The 22,303-nt window shown below is 44.2% G+C and overlaps 1 protein-coding gene across 2 annotated transcripts; it reads right to left on the bottom strand.

Moving 5' to 3' along the window:
* Positions 1 to 1,902: 1,902 nt before the first annotated feature.
* On the bottom strand, positions 1,903 to 22,100 carry PLVAP (plasmalemma vesicle associated protein). 2 transcript variants are annotated; one of them, XM_060784906.2, is made up of 6 exons: positions 21,694 to 22,100; positions 9,134 to 9,230; positions 6,433 to 7,031; positions 4,150 to 4,357; positions 3,949 to 4,030; positions 1,903 to 2,439 (listed from the first exon to the last, which is right to left on the bottom strand). In XM_060784906.2, exons 1-6 carry the CDS (start codon positions 22,057 to 22,059, stop codon positions 2,433 to 2,435), a joined length of 1,359 nt encoding a protein of 452 aa, XP_060640889.2. In that variant the 5' UTR covers positions 22,060 to 22,100; the 3' UTR covers positions 1,903 to 2,432. The 2 variants fall into 2 exon arrangements, with proteins under 2 accessions (XP_060640889.2, XP_067329607.1); XM_067473506.1 differs by lacking the exon at positions 1,903 to 2,439 and having other exon boundaries at positions 3,945 to 4,030.
* Positions 22,101 to 22,303: the final 203 nt, after the last annotated feature.

The following is a 22,303-nucleotide window of genomic DNA, read 5'->3' as shown; positions in this document are numbered from 1 at the left end:
AGTAGTAGTAATAATAATAGCAATGATATAATATGAGTATTAATAATTGTAATAATATTTGTACTAAAATAATAGCAATAATGTAACAATAATAATAGCATATTATAACATAATAATTGCAATAACAATAGTAATATTATAACATAATAGAGCTGGGCTTTAGCACCGCAGGTTAAACCACCAGCTGCGGTAAATCTTGTCAATTGAAGGTTGACAGTTTGAAGCCTGGGTTGGGGTGAGCTCCTGGTCTTTGGCCCAGCTTCTGCCTACCTAGAAGACCGGAAGCAAAATGCGAGTGGGGAGGTATTTACGCACCCATAAGGAAATGTCAGTGATTCAATCAAGGAGGAAAGTTTATGAACAAAAAGCTCTTTGGCAGAGAAAGTGGAGCGACAGAACCAAGCCCAAGTCTCCACAGATGCCGAAGATGGGAAACACCTATATATACCTCTATCTATGTTACAATTGTCTATCTTGTCAGTGTATAAATGGCATTGAATGTTTGCTGTATGTGTATGTTCTGTGGTCCGCCCTGAGTCCTGGAAATAAATAAATGACAGCAATAATAACACTAATAATAATAGCAATAATATAACATAGTAATCATAGTAATAATATAATAATAATAGTAATAGCAACAATATAACAGCAATAATAATAGTAGTATAATATAATAATAGTAATAATGCAGTGGTTCTCAACCTTCCTAATGCCACGACCCCTTAATACGCTTCCTCATGTTATGGTGACCCCCAACCATAAAATTAGTTTCGTTGCTACTTCATAACTCATTTTGCTGCTGTTATGAATAGTAACAGATTGGGGGAGGGTATTGATTTTGTCCTGGGGGGTGGTTGTAATTGCTGGGATTTATAGTTCACCTACAATCAAAGAGCATTCTGAACTCCACCAACGATGGAACTGAATCAAACTTGGCACACAAAATTCCCATGACCAACAGAAAATACTGGAAGGGTTTGGTGGGCACTGACCTTGAATTTTGGGAATTGTAGTTTACCTACATCCAGAGAGAACTGTAGACTCAAACAATGATGGATCTGGACCAAACTTGGCACGAATTCTCAGTATGCGCAAATGTAAACACTAGTAGAGTTTGCGGAAAATAGACCTTGACATTTGGGAGTTGTAGTTGCTGGGATTTATAGTTCACCTACAATCAAAGAGCATTCTGAGCTCCACCAATGGTGGAATTGAACCAAACATGGCACACAAAAGTCCCATGACAACAGAAAATACTGGAAGGGTTTGGTGGGCACTAACCTTGAGTTTTGGGAATTGTAGTTTACCTACATCCAGAGAGAACTGTAGACTCAAACAATGATGGATCTGGACCAAACTTGGCACGAATTCTCAGTATGCCCAAATGTAAACACTAGTAGAGTTTGGGGGAAATAGACCTTGACATTTGGGAGTTGTAGTTGCTGGGATTTGTAGTTTTCTGAACTACACCAATGATAGAATTGGGCCAAACTTCCCACACAGAACCCCCATGACCAACAGAAAATACTGTGCTTTCTGGTGCTCTTTTGCGACCCCTCTGACACCCCCTCACGACCCCCCCAGGGGTCCCGACCCCCAGGTTGAGAAACACTGTAATAATGTAACATAATAGTAATAGTAATAATAATAGCAATAACATAGCAAAAATAGTAATATTAGCAATAATAGCAATACTATAATAGCAATAATAATATAATAATAGCAATAGCAATTGTAATAATATTATAATATATGAATAATAATAGTAATATTAGCAATAATAACAGCAATACTATAATAGCAATAATGTAACATGATAATTGTAATAATATAATAATATATGAATAATAATAGCAATAATAGTAATAATAATAATATAATAATAATGAGAGTTTAATTGGCTGGGTTTTCATGCCACCTTTATTTCACATTCCTGACTCACAAACTGGAAAAACACCGGTGTTTTGGGGTCCCTTTAACATCACCCCTAGAACCCAAACTTGCATGAACTTATACACAATTACATGGCAAGCCTTTATTATCATCATTTCTCTATTCGGGATCAGCAACCTTTGGACCCTGGAGGTTCTGTTTGATCCCAACGAATCCTCACATACATATAAATATATAAAAGTATATGTATCTAAACATGTGCAGAATACCTATTTAGAAATACTGTATATATACATATGAATATGCCATGCCTATTTGAAAACAAAGGAAAGGCAGGCCTCTTTGGCTTTTGCAAGGATTGCGGGAGAGAAGGGGCTGGACTAGATGACCTCTGGAGGGCTTCCTTTAGCGACAGAGGGAGGCAGATGTGTCACAGGCAGTCTTGGCGCTTCCGTTGTCCCTTCGAGGGCCTTGGGATAGGTGGGATTTCTAGTGCAGGGCCCTCCTGAAGCGGTCCTGTTGCCAAGTTGCTGGCGCAATTAGCCGCTGGTATAGGAAAAGAAAAAGTTCGGAAAGAGAATCAGTGCCATGTATCCCATTATTATTATTATTATTATTATTATTATTATTATATTGTTTATATATCATTTCCTAAGACTGACCAGTCTCCAAATATGAAAACCCAGCCAATGAAGCTCTCTATTATTATTATTATTATTATTATTATTATTATTATTATTTTGTTTATATATCCTTTCCTAAGACTGACCAGTCTCCATATATGAAAACCCAGCCAAAGAAGCTCTCTATTATTATTATTATTATTATTATTATTATTATTATTATTTTGTTTATATATCCTTTCCTAAGACTGACCAGTCTCCATATATGAAAACCCAGCCAAAGAAGCTCTCTATTATTATTATTATTATTATTATTATTATTATTATTATTATATTGTTTATATATCGTTTCCTAAGACTCACCAGTCTCCAAATATGAAAACCCAGCCAATGAAGCTCTCTATTATTATTATTATTATTATTATTATTATTATTATATTGTTTATATATCCTTTCCTAAGACTCACCAGTCTCCAAATATGAAAACCCAGCCAATGAAGCTCTCTATTATTATTATTATTATTATTATTATATTTTTGATATATCCTTTCCTAAGACTGACCACTCTCTTTATATGAAAACCCAGTCAATGACGCTTTCAATTATCATTATTACTACTACTACTATTGGTATTATTATTAATATATCGCTATTATACTGTTTTTATTGCTATTATTACGACTACTATTATATTATTATATCCTTTCCTAAAACTGACCGATCTCCATATGTGAAAACCTAGCCGATGAAGCTCTCAAATTATTGTTATTATTGTTACTACTACTATTTTCATTATTATATTATTACTATTGCTATTATTCTTAATATGATAATAATAATATTATAGTATTATTACTATATTATATTATTGTTATGGAGCCCCCGGTGGCACAGTGGGTTAAAGCCCTGTGCTGGCAGGACTGAAAACCGACAGGTTGCAGGTTCGAATCCGGGGAGAGGCGGATGAGCTCCCTCTATCAGCTCCAGCTCCTCATGCGGGGACATGAGAGAAGCCTCCCACAAGGATGATAAAACATCAAAAATCATCCAAGTGTCCCCTGAGCAACGTCCTTGCAGACGGCCAATTCTCTCACAACAGGACACTCCTGACACGACAATATATATATTGTCACGACAATATATATATAAAAATTGTTATATCCTTTCCTAAGACTGACCCGTCTCCATCCTGAACATTGACCAATACAACTTTTCTACAACAGCAGCATTCCTATCAAATGACCCACACAGGGGAGAAGCCACATCATTACGCAGAATGTGGAAAGAGCTTCGGACAGTGCAAATCTGCGTTCCCATCAAAGGACCCACACAGGGGGAAAGCCATATCAATGCATGGAATGTGAGAAGATCCTGGAGAGGGGCTGCAAAGGGGATCTAGTGAGATCCCAAAGAGAGGGGTCCGGAATCTTACCTGGGGTGGCCAATAGGGGGCTGGTTGGGGATCCTGGCCGCAGCTTCTGGGGACATCTTGGGTTCCGGGAGCCTTGGCCGCTCTGAAACGCAGAAGACATGGACAAGGAAAGGTCGGAAGTGTCCCCTTTAGGCACCCAGTGCAATTCTAGGTTCTTTTTTAGGGGAAAGGAAGGAACCCCATTCTTGCCACATCACTCACCAGGATGGTTGGGTGATCCCTGGGACCCTGAAGCGGGCTGTCCAGGCCGTGCCCAAGGAGGCAGGTTGCCAAAGGTGTTGGGGACCATGGGGGCACCCCCTGGGTTGAGGTTCGGAGGGGAGCCCCCTGGGAAGCTGGCAAAGGGGTTGGTGCTGCCGGCGGAGGAAGGAAACCTCCCAGGACCAAGGCCTGGGTTCATCGGGGAGAGCTGCAAAAAGAAAGGCAAAAATGAGGTGGAAGGGAACCCCAAAGGGCATCTAGCCCTACCCCTTGTTAAGCAGGGGACCCCACAGAATTCTAGAATTGGAAGGGGTACAAAAGGCTATCAAGTCTATTCTTTATCATGCAAAGAAGGAACCCCAAAGCCCATCTACCCCTTGTTATGCAGGGATCCCCATAAAATCCTAGTTTGGAAGGGTCCCCAAAGGTCATCTAGCCCAACCCCATTACAACACCCTAGAGTCGGAAGGGTCCCCAATGGTAATTTGGTCCAACCCCATGGTACCATGTAGTATCCTAGCGTCAGAAGGGTCCTTAAAAGCAGTCTAGTCTTATGCATTGTCATACAGGGATTCACATAGAATCCTAGTTCAGAAGGGTCCCCAAAGGTCATCTAGTCCTACCCTTTATCATGCAGGGATCCACACAGTATTCTAGTTCGGAAAGATCCCCAAAGGGGTTCTTTCTGCTTTGAGTCCCCGCAGGGGTGAGAAAGGCGGTAAATAAATACTGTAAATAAATAAATAAAGGCCATCTAGTCCAACCCCATTCAGAAACCTAGTGTTGGAAAGGTCCCCAAAGGCCATCTTTGTAGATTATACACTTCCAAGGAAAACAAGTTTATCACCTGACGGTAACAAGACATTCTGTATGAATGGCCATTATGCTATTTTTTTGCAAGGGTCCCCAAGGCCATCTAGTCCAACCCCATCGCAACATCCTAGTGTCTGAAGGGTCCCCAAGGCCATCTAGTTCAACTCCATTGCAACATCCTAGTGTCTGAAGGGTCCCCAAGGCCATCTAGTTCAACTCCATTGCAACATCCTAGTGTCAGAAGGGTCCCCAAGGCCATCTAGTTCAACTCCATTGCAACATCCTAGTGTCTGAAGGGTCCCCAAGGCCATCTAGTTCAACTCCATCGCAACATCCTAGTGTCTGAAGGGTCCCCAAGGCCATCTAGTTCAACTCCATTGCAACATCCTAGTGTCAGAAGGGTCCCCAAGGCCATCTAGTTCAACTCCATTGCAACATCCTAGTGTCAGAAGGGTCCCCAAGGCCATCTAGTTCAACTCCATTGCAACATCCTAGTGTCAGAAGGGTCCCCAATGGCCATCTAGTCCAACCCTATTGCATCATGCAGCATCCTAGAGTCAGAAGGGTCCCTCAAAGGTCATCTAGTCCAACCCCTTGTCATCCAGGGGATCTCCATGACATCCTAGTTCGGAAGGGTCCCCAAAGGCCATCTAGTCCAATGCCATTACAGTATCCTAGAGTCGGAAGGGCTCCAAAGGCCATCTAGTCCAGCCCGACTGTACCATGCAGCATCCTAGAGGCAAAAGTATCCCCAAAGGCTCTCTAATCCAAAACCATTGTACCATGCAGCATCCTAGAGTTGGAAGGGTCACCCAAAGGGCATCTAGGCCAATCCCTTATCTAGGGATTTTGATAAAATCCAAGTTTGGAAGGGTCCCCAAAGGCCATCTAGTCCAACACCATTGTACCACACAGCATCCCAGAGTTGGAGGGGTCACCCAAAAGCCATCTAGGCTAACCCGACTGCGGCATGCAGCATCCTAGAGTCAGAAGGGTCCCTCAAAGGCCATCTAGTCCAACCCTTTGTCATACAGGGATTCCCATCAAATCCTAGTTTGGAAGGGTCCCCAAAGCCCATCTATTCCAACCCTAGAGTCAGAAGGGTCCCCAAGGGCCATCTAGTCCAACCCCTTGTCATACAGGGATCCCCATAAAATCTTAGTTTGGAAGAGTTCCCAAAGGCCATCTAGACCAATCCCATTATACCATGCAGCATCCTAGAGTGGGAAGGGTCACCCAAAAGCCATCTAGGCCAACCTGATTGCAGCTTGCAGCATCCTAGAGTTGGAAAGGTCCCCAAAGGCCATCTAATCCAAACCCCATTGTACCACTCAGCATCCTAGCGTTGGAAGGGCCCCCCAAAAGTCATCTAGCACAACCCGATTGCAGTATGCAGAGTTGGGAGGGCCCCCAAAGGCTATCTAGTCATGCAGGGATCCCCATAGAGAGCCAGGGTTGAAGATGGCTCACCCTGGAGCGCAGGCAGGCCTGCTTGCTGTGGTCCAGCTGCGCTTGGAGCTCCTCCTTCTCCTTGGCCAGCCGGCTGCGCTCAGCCTCGGCCTTCAGGGCAGCCTGAGCATGGGCGTCGCGTAGGGCTTGCTTTTCCTGCTCGGCTTGCTGGCGCTGAGCTGCCGCCTGGCGCTCCTTGCCCTGCAGCTCATGCCCGCAGGCCTCCTTCTGGCTCTCCAGCCGCCCGTTCTGGGCCGCCACCTCGGCCACCTTCTGATCCACCTGCCTGGCCAAGGTGGCTATCTGGCTCTGGAGGCTGCTGGACAGGTCCTGGCAGACGTAGCAGTTCCGGAAGTGTTCCGGGACCAAGGACCGGCGCACAGCCTCCTCCAGGATCTGCTGGACCGGCCGCAGCTCGATCATCACTTTGGACTCCAGCTCCCGGTACTTCTCCTCCCGGGTCTGGACCTTCAGCTTCTCCACCAAGCAGTCCTTGGCATCCTTCTCAGCCTTGTCGACCATGGCCTGCAGGCGATGGCGCTCCGCGGCGGCGTTTTCCCGATCCAGTTGGGCCTGGAGCTGCAGCACCTTCAGCTGGTCCTCCAGCAAGGCCACTTTGGCTGCAGAAACACAAGAGAGACTCAGGTGTTGCATAGTTTCCTTGCTGTATGGCCCAAGCTGCACTTGGTTCCTGATATTTTGCCCGCAGATGACATCTCGTCCTATCCCTTGTCACACAAAGAACCCCATGGATATCCTAGTTGAGAAGGCCCCCAAAGGCCATCTCGTCCTACTGCTTGTCATGCAGGGATCCCAATATAATCCTAAGAGTTTGAAGGGATCCAAAAGGCCATCTAGTCCAACCCCTCATTATGCCGGGATCCCCACAGAGCACTAGAATTGGGATCTCAAAGGTCATCTAGCCCAACTTCACTGCACCATGCAGGATCCTAGAGTCTGGAGGGTTCCCAAAGGGCATCTAATCCAAACACTTGCTATGCAGAGATGCCCATAGAGTGCTAGAGTTGGACCTCAAAGGTTATTTAGCCCAACCTTATTGTACCATGCAGAATCCTAGAATTGGGAGGGTTCCCAAAGGGCATCTAGTCCAACCCCTTGTCATGCAGGGCTCCTGATGGAGCTCTAGTGTCAAGAGGGTCCTCAAAGGCCATTTAGTTCAACTGCATTGCACTATGCAGCATCCTAGAGTCAGGAGGACCCCCAAAGGCCATCTAGTCTTTGTCATGGAGGGATGCCTGATTGTAACATGTAACATCCGAGAGTTGGAAGGGTCACCCAAAAGCCATCTAGGCCAACCTCATTGTACCATGCAGAATCCTAGAGTCTGGAGGGTCCTCAATGGCCATCTAGCTCAAGCCTATTATACCATGCAGAATCCTAGAGTTGGGATGGTTCCCAAAGACCATCTAGTCCAACCCATTGATAAGCAGGGATGTCCCTTCCGACTCTAGAGTCGGGACTTCAAAGCCCACCTAGTCCAATTCCATTGCACCATGCAGTATCCTAGAGTCTGGAGGGTTTCCAAAGACCATCCAGTCCAACCCCATTGCAGCATCCTAGAGTCAGGAGGGTCCCCAAAGGCCATCTTGTCCAATTCCTTGTCATGCAGGGATCCCCATAGAGTGCTAGAGTTGGGACCTCAAAGGCCATCTAGTCCACCCGTACTGTACCCTGCAGAATCCTAGAGTTGGAGGGTTTCCAAAGGCCATCTAGTGCAACCCCAATGTACCATGCCGAATTGCAGCATCAGGAGGGGCCCCAAAGGCCATCTAGTCCAACCCCATTGTACCATGCCAAATTGCAGAGTCAGGAGGGGCCCCAAAGGCCATCTAGTCCAACCCCATTGTACCATGCCGAATTGCAGAGTCAGGAGGGGCCCCAAAGGCCATCTAGTCCAACCCCATTGTACCATGCCGAATTGCAGAGACGGGAGGGTCCCCAAAGGCCATCTAGTCCAACCCCATTGCACCATGCTGAATTGCAGCATTGGGAGGGTCCCCAAAGTCCATCTAGTCCAATCCCATTGTACCGTGCCAAATTGCAGTCGGGAGAGTCCCCAAAGGCCATCTAGTCCTTCTCCTTGTCATGAAGGGATGCCCATAGAGTGCTAGAGTTGAACCTCAAAGTCCATCTAGTCCAACTCCATTGTAGCATGCAGAATCCTAGAGTCAGAAGGGTCCCCAAAGGCCATCTAGTCCAACCCCATTGTACCATGCAATATCCTAGATTCGGGAGAGTCTCCGAAGACTATCCAGTCTAAGTCCATTGCAGCATTCTAGAGCCAGAAGGGTCCCCAAGGTCATCTAGTCCAACCCCTTGTCATGCAGGGATCCCCATCGAACACTAGAGTCTGACCTCAAAGGCCATCTAGCCCAACCCCATTGTAGCATGCAGCATCCTAGAGTCAGGAGGGTTCCCAAAGGCCATCTAGTCCTATTCCTTATCATGCAGGGATCCCCATAACATTCTAGAGCTGGGTTTTGAGATTCAGGCCAAAGGTCAGGACAAAATGCTGCTCGAACCCATCGGCTGTACAGCTCGGAAACCACGCAACAACCCCCTGGTGGATTCCGGCTGTGAAAAGCCTTCAACAATACAAAGAAGAGACATCCGACCCAGCATGCCTCGGCGCCGGAGGATCGAATGCACCCCCTTTCTCACTGGGATGGGACCCTGGGGTTCATAGTTTTGCAAGACTTACTGGGCCACGTCGTGTTCATCATGTGCAGGTTGTAGTTGCATTCTTGCCAGAATTGAATACACATCATGGAGGTTCTCTGCTGCTCGGCCAGTTTTGTCTGGAGGAAAAGGGAAGAAAGGCGGTTAGAAGGGAGCCCTTGAATGGCCATCCTCTCCCTTCCAATTCCATCATTGGTGGAGTTCAGAAAGCTCTTTGATTGTAGGTGAACTATACATCCCAGTAACTACAACTCGCATATGTCAAGGTCTATTTTCCCCCAAGAGCGCCTCAAGAGCGCCCCTGGGAAAAATCAACTATACTACGAATGCTTACTTTGCGTAATGGGTTAGTCGCCCCTGGCTGTTGTCACCCATTCCCAGGACAGATGAGCCATTGGTGTCCGCCACATTAAGACAGAAATTCGCACCCAGACCTTTCCCTCAATTGAACAGCAAAAAATGGGTCATTGGAACCTAAAATGGGATTCCCCCAATGGTCATCTAGTCTGACCCCCAGAGGTTGTCTAGTGTGATCCCCAAAGGTAATCTAGTCTGACCCCAAAGGTCATGTAGTCTGACCCCCCACCAAAGGCCATCTTTTCTGACCCCACCAAAGGTAATGCAGTCTGACACCCCAAAGGTCATCTAGTTTGACCCCCCAAAGATCATGCAGTCTGACACCCCAAAGGTCATCTAGTTTGACCCCCCCCCCCCCCCCGCAAAGATCAAACTGGGATTGTGGCGCAGCTGGCTGAGTGTCAGCTGCATTAAGATCACTCTGACCAAAAGGTCATGAGTTCGAAGCCAGCCCGGGTTGGAGTGAGCTTCCAACCAATTGTGTAGCCTGTTGTCGACCTTTGCAACCGGAAAGACAGTTGCATCTGTCAAGTAGGAAAATTAGGTACCACCTTGTGTGGGGAGGCTAAATTAACTACTTTAGGCGGCCATAAAAAGGACTCCAGCAAAGCACTCCAGCAAAAAAGCATGTGGGGAATGCGGAAGTGCTTCATCAGTGTCGCAGATGGACGATGAAAGCGACAGCTCCCGTGGCGGCCAGAAAAAAGTTAAATAGCCTCTGTGTATGACTGTATATGTTGTATGTCAAATTGGCATTGAATGTTTGCCATATATGTGTACACTGTAATCCGCTATACAATATCCCAGAGTACTTGTAGGGTATCAGCACAAACACAAAACAGTCTATGTAGAATGTCAAAATATAATGTCAAAAGAGCATATGGTATGCTAATTAACAAAATTCTACATTTAAATATCTTCAGAAAGATTTCCCTAGAATACCAATCTTTTATACTTTACCTAAGATTCATAAAGGTGTTATTCCCCCCCCAGGCCGACCCATTATTTCAGGTTCTTCTTCAGTGTTGGAACCAGTCGCTAAATATCTGGACTCTTTCTGCCAACCCTTTGTCCCTCTCTGTGATTCCTATATTAAAGACACTAAGCACTTCATTAATATTATAGAAAACCTCAAAGTAGAGGAGGATAGTGTTTTAGTAACTATTGATGTCACCTCACTTTACACCAACATTCCATTAGATGAGGCCCGTACCACCATAGAGAATGTCCTCCATAACAGAACCAAGTTACATCCACCCACACATTTCCTTATGGACCTGTTGGATATAGTTTTAGAGAAAAATTATTTCCGTTTTCAAAATCAATTTTACTTTCAGGTCTTTGGTGTGGCAATGGGCAGTCCATTGGCCCCCTCAATTGCCAATTTATTTATGGCAAATTTAGAGAACACTGTATTATTAAATCCATCTTCAAATATGTATCACACCAATATTATATATTATGGACGATTTATTGATGATATATTCATGGTATTTAAATCAACCGAGGCTGCAGTAGGTTTCTCTAATTGGATCAACACCATACATACGTCTATTAAGTTCACCAGCCATTTCAACCTGGCACATATTAATTTTCTGGATGTCACAGTCTATAAAGATCAAAATAAACTTTTAGTCAAGAACTTTAGAAAACCCACAGATAAAAATTCTTATCTTCATTACAACAGCTTCCACCATTTTAGTTTAAAAACCAATCTTCCATTTTCACAGCTCCTCAGACTTAAACGGAACTCAAGCACCAAGGAACAGTTTATTCAGGAAAGTGTCACTTTAAGCCATGAGTTCAAATATAGAGGCTACCCCAAACATGTAATAAGGAAAGCATTAACCAAAGCTGATAAAATAGATAGGACCACCTTACTGAAAGAATGCCCCAAACCCATAAAAAATCAAATTATTTGGACACAAGAACTATCGCACTATTCCAAACAGATTACCAGAATCATCAAAAAACACTGGCATCTTCTTCAAGATATTCCAGGTTGCCAAAAACCACCCATTTTTGGTAATAGGCGTACTAAAAACATAAGAGACTTGTTAATTCATACAGATTTAACCACTACTACTACTACACCTAAAAGCACTTTGAGAGGCCATTACCCCTGTGGACGCTGTAAATGTTGTCCGCAATCATGGAAAACTAAGGAGGTACACAACTATAGGAACAAAGTGGGCACCACACTCAAACATTTTTCCAATTGTAATAGCAGTAACCTTATCTACCTTCTAACATGTGACTGTGGTTTGTGGTATATTGGAAAAACAACCAGACCTTTGAGAATTAGAATGTCTGAACATAAATCCAGAATAAAATGTTTATCTACTGAGTCCCTCCTATATTCACACTTTACACAATACAAACATTCACCCAACTCCTTTAAATTTTGTGCTCTGGAATGCATCATTCCAAAACCCCATATGGACTTAGAAAAACTACTATCCCAAAGGGAAATGTATTGGACCTTTAAGTTGAAAACCTTTTCCCCTCAGGGACTTAATGAGTCACTCAATTTTAGCTGTTTCCTTTAAGTTTCCAATTACCCTTTATAAACCTGTGGATGAACCTACAGAAGTACTCGCAGTGTGAATATACTACTAGCAGAGTCATTTGTTGTAAATGCTATCTGGCATGATGTGAGTATATATGTTTGTTGTATGGATTATTTTTACTTCTGTAATTTTGCTGGAGAATACTTGTTACTCTATGTTATGTTATGTTATATCTTGTTATAGATAAGAGTCTAAGAGTTGCTGATCACTTCAACTCCTGAAGAAGGGGATCTCTTTCCCCGAAACAGGGTACAAAAATACCCGGGCACCCCTGTTGAATGCCATTCGGACTTTTCCTACAGAGACTCATTTGGAGAAGCAGTGCTCCATTTTCACTGGACTTAATTTGGATTTATTCCATGAAGATTTTTGAGAGTGGTGCTCCATCTTCAATATAGCCTCAGGACTCTATGCTTACTTTGTGTATGATTTACCTCATTGTATGTATCCCTGAAGCCTATATACAGTGGTACCCTTGTTTAGACCTGGAACTGTTACATTTGAGAGCGGTTGCTCCTTTTGATTTTGTTTTGGGCCACTGAATTGAGCTATATACTCGGGATTTTGTTAATTAGCATACCATATGCTCTTTTGACATTATATTTTGACATTCTACATAGACTGTTTTGTGTTTGTGCTGATACCCTACAAGTACTCTGGGATATTGTATAGCTGTACTACCATATTAATATGGATGACTGGCTCGGTACTTTGAGTTTTGATAAAGAAGACATTATGTCTCTTACTAAAAATAGGTCAGTCATTGACCATGTACCGGTAGCTGAGTCTTCCCAGACCAGCAATTTATTCAATGATTTAGAAAAATTGAAAAAAAGAAATATTCGCTTGGATCTTCATGCCTCCACGTTAGCTGACTATATAAGACATAACATGATCCCTAGAGGACTAAGGATATATAAACCACCTGGCATGTTTAAAGAAGACAAGGATTTCTTACAACAATGGGTTAAGATTCTAAATAAATGCTCTTTGGATTTGATGGCCCTACTAATTATGAAATCCAATGCCACTATTAAGGAAGGAGAAACTAAAATTACTAATCTTATGGAAAACATTATGAAAGACACAACTTCTCCTACCATGCTTGAGACTCTTGACAAAAAATGTAGTGATTTATATAACCAGGTGAAGGAATTTAAAATCAAAAAATTTGATAGAGACCGCAATGATTATCTGTCCAATCGAGTCTACCCATGGCTATTGGACAAAGAGCAAGCCCCCTCTAGGAGAAGAGTCAGTTTTCATCCTCAGTCTGCAGATTCCTCCACAGAGGAAGACCCAGGGAGGACAACTGAAAGCTCTGAAGCCTCTGACACACCTTCTTTAAGACGTTCTAACAGACAAAGAAATATGAACCGATCATCTTCCAGGTCTTCCTCCACTACTACTTTTTTTCGACGGGGCCAAAATCGAAGACGCCTGACTTGATTGTCAATCTATCCGATTACAAGTTATCAGATTTAGAAAGGTCAGTAGTAAATAAAGGTCTATCATTTGTTCCCACCCCAAAATTTAATGCATTCCGAGCACGCATAGATTTATTTAAATTGTTTAGAACCATCCGCCTAAGAGAGGTTTTCACAAACAGCATACCCAGTTCCACCATAGATCCCTTCAAACCTAAAAGCAAGTTTTGCCCCTCCACAGACAGCATACATATCAAGTGCTTTGAAAAAGTAGTAGAGAGGGACTTCAATAAGTTAATCACCCACAGACCACCATTCCATTCTAATTTGTCTGACATTGAAAGAACCACTTTGAACAAACTGAGTAACCTTAAAGAGGTAGTCTGGAAACCAGCAGACAAAGGGGGAGCTATAGTGCTACTCAACAAAAAAGATTACATTAAGGAAATCAACTGCCAGTTATCTAATAGTAAATTTTACAAACCTGTTGCTACAGACCCCACTAAACACATACAGTCCCTTATTAGGGTTGTGTGCCAAGAGGGATTATCCCTGGGATTTATCTCTTCTTCTACATTTAAATATCTTCAGAAAGATTTCCCTAGAATACCAATCTTTTATACTTTACCTAAGATTCATAAAGGTGTTATTCCCCCCCCAGGCCGACCCATTATTTCAGGTTCTTCTTCAGTGTTGGAACCAGTCGCTAAATATCTGGACTCTTTCTGCCAACCCTTTGTCCCTCTCTGTGATTCCTATATTAAAGACACTAAGCACTTCATTAATATTATAGAAAACCTCAAAGTAGAGGAGGATAGTGTTTTAGTAACTATTGATGTCACCTCACTTTACACCAACATTCCATTAGATGAGGCCCGTACCACCATAGAGAATGTCCTCCATAACAGAACCAAGTTACATCCACCCACACATTTCCTTATGGACCTGTTGGATATAGTTTTAGAGAAAAATTATTTCCGTTTTCAAAATCAATTTTACTTTCAGGTCTTTGGTGTGGCAATGGGCAGTCCATTGGCCCCCTCAATTGCCAATTTATTTATGGCAAATTTAGAGAACACTGTATTATTAAATCCATCTTCAAATATGTATCACACCAATATTATATATTATGGACGATTTATTGATGATATATTCATGGTATTTAAATCAACCGAGGCTGCAGTAGGTTTCTCTAATTGGATCAACACCATACATACGTCTATTAAGTTCACCAGCCATTTCAACCTGGCACATATTAATTTTCTGGATGTCACAGTCTATAAAGATCAAAATAAACTTTTAGTCAAGAACTTTAGAAAACCCACAGATAAAAATTCTTATCTTCATTACAACAGCTTCCACCATTTTAGTTTAAAAACCAATCTTCCATTTTCACAGCTCCTCAGACTTAAACGGAACTCAAGCACCAAGGAACAGTTTATTCAGGAAAGTGTCACTTTAAGCCATGAGTTCAAATATAGAGGCTACCCCAAACATGTAATAAGGAAAGCATTAACCAAAGCTGATAAAATAGATAGGACCACCTTACTGAAAGAATGCCCCAAACCCATAAAAAATCAAATTATTTGGACACAAGAACTATCGCACTATTCCAAACAGATTACCAGAATCATCAAAAAACACTGGCATCTTCTTCAAGATATTCCAGGTTGCCAAAAACCACCCATTTTTGGTAATAGGCGTACTAAAAACATAAGAGACTTGTTAATTCATACAGATTTAACCACTACTACTACTACACCTAAAAGCACTTTGAGAGGCCATTACCCCTGTGGACGCTGTAAATGTTGTCCGCAATCATGGAAAACTAAGGAGGTACACAACTATAGGAACAAAGTGGGCACCACACTCAAACATTTTTCCAATTGTAATAGCAGTAACCTTATCTACCTTCTAACATGTGACTGTGGTTTGTGGTATATTGGAAAAACAACCAGACCTTTGAGAATTAGAATGTCTGAACATAAATCCAGAATAAAATGTTTATCTACTGAGTCCCTCCTATATTCACACTTTACACAATACAAACATTCACCCAACTCCTTTAAATTTTGTGCTCTGGAATGCATCATTCCAAAACCCCATATGGACTTAGAAAAACTACTATCCCAAAGGGAAATGTATTGGACCTTTAAGTTGAAAACCTTTTCCCCTCAGGGACTTAATGAGTCACTCAATTTTAGCTGTTTCCTTTAAGTTTCCAATTACCCTTTATAAACCTGTGGATGAACCTACAGAAGTACTCGCAGTGTGAATATACTACTAGCAGAGTCATTTGTTGTAAATGCTATCTGGCATGATGTGAGTATATATGTTTGTTGTATGGATTATTTTTACTTCTGTAATTTTGCTGGAGAATACTTGTTACTCTATGTTATGTTATGTTATATCTTGTTATAGATAAGAGTCTAAGAGTTGCTGATCACTTCAACTCCTGAAGAAGGGGATCTCTTTCCCCGAAACAGGGTACAAAAATACCCGGGCACCCCTGTTGAATGCCATTCGGACTTTTCCTACAGAGACTCATTTGGAGAAGCAGTGCTCCATTTTCACTGGACTTAATTTGGATTTATTCCATGAAGATTTTTGAGAGTGGTGCTCCATCTTCAATATAGCCTCAGGACTCTATGCTTACTTTGTGTATGATTTACCTCATTGTATGTATCCCTGAAGCCTATATACAGTGGTACCCTTGTTTAGACCTGGAACTGTTACATTTGAGAGCGGTTGCTCCTTTTGATTTTGTTTTGGGCCACTGAATTGAGCTATATACTCGGGATTTTGTTAATTAGCATACCATATGCTCTTTTGACATTATATTTTGACATTCTACATAGACTGTTTTGTGTTTGTGCTGATACACTGTAATCCGCCCTGAGTCCCCTGCGAGGTGAGAAGGGCAGAATATAAATACTGTAAATAAATAATAAGGTGATGCAGTCTGATACTTCAAAGGTCATCTAGTCCGACCCTCCAAAGGTCATCTATTCTGACCACCCAGGTCATGTAGTCTGACCACCCCCTAAAGTCATGAAGTCTGATGCCTCAAAGGTCACGTAGTCCGATTCATCTAGTCTGACCCATTCTGCCATGCGAGGGTACAAAACTAAAGCACTCCTGAAAGATGGCCATCTAAAGAGTGAGCATTCACCATCCTTCCAGGCAATCAGGCAGTTTAAAAGCCCATTCAGTGAATCGTAGTTGGAAGAGAACTACAAGCCACTCAAAACCCCCTTGCAGAAGTATACAAGAAGCTCGGCCTGTCATTGAACATCGAGAAAACCAAAGTGCTCTTCCAGCAGGCACCAGCCAATCCCTCTGCAATGCCAGAAATACAGATTAATGGTGTAACATGAGAAAAGGTTGACCATTTCCGTCCCTTGACAGCCACCTCTCCACAAAAGTCAACTTTGACACTGAAATACAACACTGCCTGAGCTCTGCAAGTGCAGCTTTTTCCCAAATGAAGCAGAGAGTGTTTGAGGACCGGGACATCCGTAGGGATGCCAACGTGCTTGTTTATAAAGCTATTCCCCTCCCAACCCTGCTATACGCCTGCGAAACATGGCATCACACTCAACTCTTGGAACGATTCCATCAGCGTTGCCTCCAAAAAATCCTGCAAATCTCTTGGGAAGATAGGCGGACAAATGTCAGCGTGCTGGAAGAAGCAAAGACCACCAGCACTGAAGCGATGCTCCTACGCCATCAACTCCGCTGGACCAGTCACGTTGTCCGAATGCCCGATCACCGTCTCCCAATGCAATTACTCTACTCCCACAGCTCAGCTGTTTTCGAACCACTTAGGTGAACAGTAAGCTGGGCTATTAACAGTCAGGAGCTCAAACTGAAACAGTAAGCTTGGGCTTTGAACTTGCCACCTTCCGGTCGGTAGTGATTTATTGCTGCTAGTGATTAACACTAGCACAGTGCATACTTCCATTTGTCGAAGATCCTCGTTCATAATCCATATTCAAACCATCTCAAAGCCCATAGTCACTTATTCTTCGAATGCTTGTGTGCACAGCCACATCTTTAACTTTTTTTCTCAAGGCTAGAACGGATGAGGCCTGCCTGATGTCGCTGAGGAGGGATTTCCACAGCCGAGGGGCCACCACTGAGAAGGCCCTGTCTCTCGTCCCCACCAATCGTGCCTGTGAAGGGCGTGGGACCGAGAGCAGAGCCTCCCCAGATGACCTTAAAGTTCTAGTAGGCTCATACGAGGAGACACGTTCAGACAGGAAAGCTGGACCTGAACCGTTTAGAGCTTTATGAGGCCAAGACCAGAACCAGCACTTTAAATTGGGCTTGGTAGAAAATCGGCAGTCAGTGGAGTTGTATGCTCCCTGTACGGCGCTCCCATTAGAAAGCTTGCTGCTGCCCGTTGGACTAATTCAGCATTTCTCAACCTGTGGGGGCCTCAAGGGGGTGTCAGGGAGGGGGGGCTGGCGCCAAAGACCATCAGTTGGTTATGGGGGTTCTGTGTGGGAAGTCTGGCCCTATTCTATCATTGGCGGGATTCAGAAGGCTTTTTGATTGCAGGTGAACTATAAATCCCAGCAACTACAACTCCCAAATGTCAAGGTCTATTTCCCCCAAATTCTACCAGTGTTCACATTTGGGCCTATTTAGTATTCATGCCAAGTTTGGCCCAGCTCTATCATTGTTTGGGAGCCCCCGGTGGCGCACTGTGCCGGCAGGACTGAAGACCGACAGGTCACAGGTTCGAATCCGGGGAGAGGCGGATGAGCTCCCTCTATCAACTCCAGCTCCTCATGCGGGGGACATGAGAGAAGCCTCCCACAAGGATGATAAAAACATCAAAATCATCCGGGCATCCCCTGGGCAACGTCCTTGCAGACGGCCAATTCTCTCATACCAGAAGCGACTTGCAGTTTCTCAAGTTGCTCCTGACACGACAAAAAATTATTGTTTGAATCCACAGTGCTGTCTGGATGTAGGTGAACTACAACTCCAAAAGGTCAATGCCCACCAAACCCTCCTGGTATTTTCTGTTGGTTTCGGAAATTCTGTGCGCCAAGTTTGGTTCAATTCCATTCCAGGTGAACTATAAATCCCAGCAACTACAACTCCCAAATTACAATATCAATCCTCCATCAACCCCATATGGGTGTATCGGGGATTTGTGCCAAATTGGGTCCAATGAATGAAAATACATTCTGTATATCAGATGTTTACATTATGATTCATAACAGTAGCACAATCACAGTTAAGAAGTAGCAACAAAAATAATGTTATGGTTGGTTGTCACCACAACATGAGCTGTATTAAGCGGTCAGAACATGAGGAAGGTTGTGAAACACTGGACTAATTGAAGCTTCTTGGCCATCTACAAAGGCAACCCCATGAGGAGCATGTTGCAGTAGTCTATCCTGGATGTAACGAGAGCATGGACCACCGTGGTCAAGTCTTGCTTCCCAAGGTACTGGCGGAACTGGCACACAAGCTCAGCGATGAGTTCAGGGTCACTCCCAAGCTGCGAACCTGCGTCTTCAGGGAGAGTGTAACCCCGTCCAGCACAGGCTGTAAACCTATACCTTGTTCGGCCTTACGACTGACCAGGAGGACCTGCGTCTTGTCTGGATTCAATTTCAATTTGTTCGCCCTCATCCAGACTGTCACTGCTGCCAAACACTGGCTCAGGACCTGAACAGCCTCTTTTGATGCGGGTGAAAAGGAGTGATAGAGTTGGACGTCATCTGCATACAAATGACAACAAACTCCAAAACTCCGCATGATTTCTCCCAATGGCTTCATATTGATATTAATCAACAAGGGGGACAATACTGAGCCCTGTGGGACGCTACAGGACAATGGCTACAAGGGCCAAGCAGGTTTCCCCCAGTAACACCTTCTGAGAACGACCCTCCAAGATAGACTGGACCCATTCCCGCCAGGCATCTCAGAAGGATACCATGGTTCATAGAATCATAGAATCAAAGAGTTGGAAGAGACCTCATGGGCCATCCAGTCCAACCCCCTGCCAAGAAGCAGGAATATTGCATTCAAATCACCCCTGACAGATGGCCATCCAGCCCGTTTAAAAGCTTCCAAAGAAGGAGCCTCCACCACACTCCGGGGCAGAGAGTTCCACTGCTGAACGGCTCTCACAGTCAGGAAGTTCTTCCTCATGTTCAGATGGAATCTCCTCTCTTGTAGTTTGAAGCCATTGTTCCGCGTCCTAGTCTCCAGGGAAGCAGAAAACAAGCTTGCTCCCTCCTCCCTGTGGCTTCCTCTCACATATTTATACATGGCTATCATATCTCCTCTCAGCCTTCTCTTCTTCAGGCTAAACATGCCCAGCTCCTTAAGCCGCTCCTCATAGGGCTTGTTCTCCAGACCCTTGATCATTTTAGTCGCCCTCCTCTGGACACATTTCAGCTTGTCAATATTTCTCTTGAATTGTGGTGCCCAGAATTGGACACGATAGTTCAGGTGTGGTCTAACCAAAGCAGAATAGAAGGGTAGCATTACTTCCCTAGATCTAGACACTATGCTCCTATTGGTGCAGACCAAAATCCCATTGGCTTTTTTTGCCGCCACATCACATTGTTGGCTCATGTTTAACTTGTTGTCCACGAGGACTCCAAGATCTTTTTCACACGTACCGCTCTCGAGCCAGGCATCGTCCCCCATTCTGTATCTTTGGATTTTGTTTTTCCTGCCAAAGTGGAGTATCTTGCATTTTTTCAATGTTAAACTTCATTTTGTTAGTTTTGGCCCATCTCTCTAATCTGTCAAGATCGTTTTGAATCCTGCTCCTGTCCTCTGGAGTATTGGCTATCCCTCCCAATTTGGTGTCGTCTGCAAACTTGATGATCCTGCCTTCTAGCCCTTCATCTAAGTCATTAATAAAGATGTTGAACAGGACCGGGCCCAGGACGCAACCCTGCTTGTGGCACTCCACTTGTCACTTCTTTCCAGGATGAAGAGGAAGCATTGAGGAGAATCACCCTCTGGGTTCGTCCATTTAACCAATTACAGATCCACCTCACCGTAGTTTTGCCTAGCCCACATTGGTCTAGTTTCCTTGCCAGAAGGTCATGGGGGACCTTGTCGAAGGCCTTACTGAAATCCAGGTACGCTACATCCACGCCACGGTTCATACTATCGAAGACCGCTGAGAGGTCTAAGACAGTGTTTCTCAACCAAGGGGAGTCGTGACGGGGGTGTCAGAGGGGTCACAAAAAACCATCAGAAAACACGGTATTTCCTGTTGGTCGTGGGGGTTCTGTGTGGGAAGTTTGGCCAAATTCTATCGTTGGTAGGGTTCAGAATGCTCTTTGATTGTAAGTGAACTATAAATCCTAGCAACTACAACTCCCAGATGTCAAGGTCCATTTCCCCCAAACTCCACCAGTGTTCACATTTGGGCATATTGAGTATCTGTACCAAGTTTGGTCCAGATCCATAATTGTTTGAATCCACAGTGCTGTCTGGGCGTAGGTGAATTACAACTTCCAAACTCAAGGTCAATGCCCACCAAATGCTTCCAGTATTTTCTGTTGGTCACGGGAGTTCTGTGGGTGAACTATAAATTCATAGAATCATAGAATCAAAGAGTTGGAAGAGACCTCATGGGCCATCCAGTCCAACCCCCTGCCAAGAAGCAGGAATATTGCATTCAAATCACCCCTGACAAATGGCCATCCAGCCTCTGCTTAAAAGCTTCCAGAGAAGGAGCCTCCACCACACTCCGGGGCAGAGAGTTCCACTGCTGAACGGCTCTCACAGTCAGGAAGTTCTTCCTAATGTTCAGGAAGTCCAGCAACTACAACTCCTAAATGACAAAATCAATCCTGCTTCCCCCAACCCTACAAACCCAACCAGTATTCAAATTTGGACATATCGGCTATTTGTGCCCAATTTGGTCCAGTGAATGAAAATACATCCTGCATATCAGATATTTACATGACGGTTCATAACAGTAGCAAAATGACAGTTATGGAGAAACAATGAAAATAATGTTATGCTTAGGGGTCACCACAACCTGAGGAACTGTATCAAGGGGTCACGGCATTAGGAAGGTTGCGAACCGCTGGTCTAAGAGAATCAACAAGGATACACTCCCCCTGTCCGGTTCCCTACTGTATAAGACATTGATATACCTTGTTATACTTCCCCTCCCATCAGGCTGACCCCACTTAAAGAAAGCCACCCGCAGACCCTGGGGTCCTGCCACTTGCCTTCTCACTGATGCAGCTCCGGAGGGTGATGTTGAACCCAGTAGCCAGTTTCCGGATCTGAGCAGTCTCGGTTTGACTGGCGTTGAGCCGGCGCTTGAGGTCGGCCACTTCCTTGCCCAGGGCCTCGGCCTTGCTCTCTGCCCGTTGGAGCAGGCTGCTCAGGCCCTGGATCTGCTTCTCGTTGCCGGCCTGGGGGCTGCCATAGACCATGAAGAGTACCAGGCCCAGGATGATGAGGAACTGGATCAGTGAGAGGAAGAGAAAGAAGTACTTGGCGTAGAAGCCGCAGTCCCGCTCGGTCTTCTCCTGGGGGTCTCGGGCATCCAGGCCCAGCTTGGCCATGGTGTATGGGTTCTTGCCATCCATCGCAGCCCTTGCCGGTCAGCACTCTGGTGGGATCGGCCGTGTCCCGAGTGTTTATACGCCACCGGATTCCATCCCGGCTCCTTCCTTCCTGCCTGCGTTGCACTCATTTCCAGGTCCATTGTTCTTGGACATCCCCCCCACCCGCGACCTTCACTTGGATGAATGGATTTTATGGTTACGGTCACAGATAGAGTGACCGTAACTTATAGCAAGATTTACCAAGAGTATAAATCTTTAAAACTTT

This window comes from Anolis sagrei, chromosome X (assembly GCF_037176765.1).
Source record: "Anolis sagrei isolate rAnoSag1 chromosome X, rAnoSag1.mat, whole genome shotgun sequence".
Taxonomy (NCBI): Eukaryota; Metazoa; Chordata; class Lepidosauria; order Squamata; family Dactyloidae; genus Anolis; species Anolis sagrei.
Note: the sequence above shows the minus strand (reverse complement) of the source record. Positions and strands in the feature narration are given on the sequence as shown.

Coding starts and splice junctions, on each gene's coding strand:
- PLVAP (XM_060784906.2), bottom strand. CDS start 22,059: ATGGATGGCAAGAACCCATACACCATGGCCAAGCTGGGCCTGGATGCC. Junction 7,032..9,133: donor GATGAACACGACGTGGCCCA/GTAAGTCTTGCA, acceptor GTGTTTCTGCAG/CCAAAGTGGCCTTGCTGGAG. Junction 4,031..4,149: donor GGGATCACCCAACCATCCTG/GTGAGTGATGTG, acceptor TCTGCGTTTCAG/AGCGGCCAAGGCTCCCGGAA.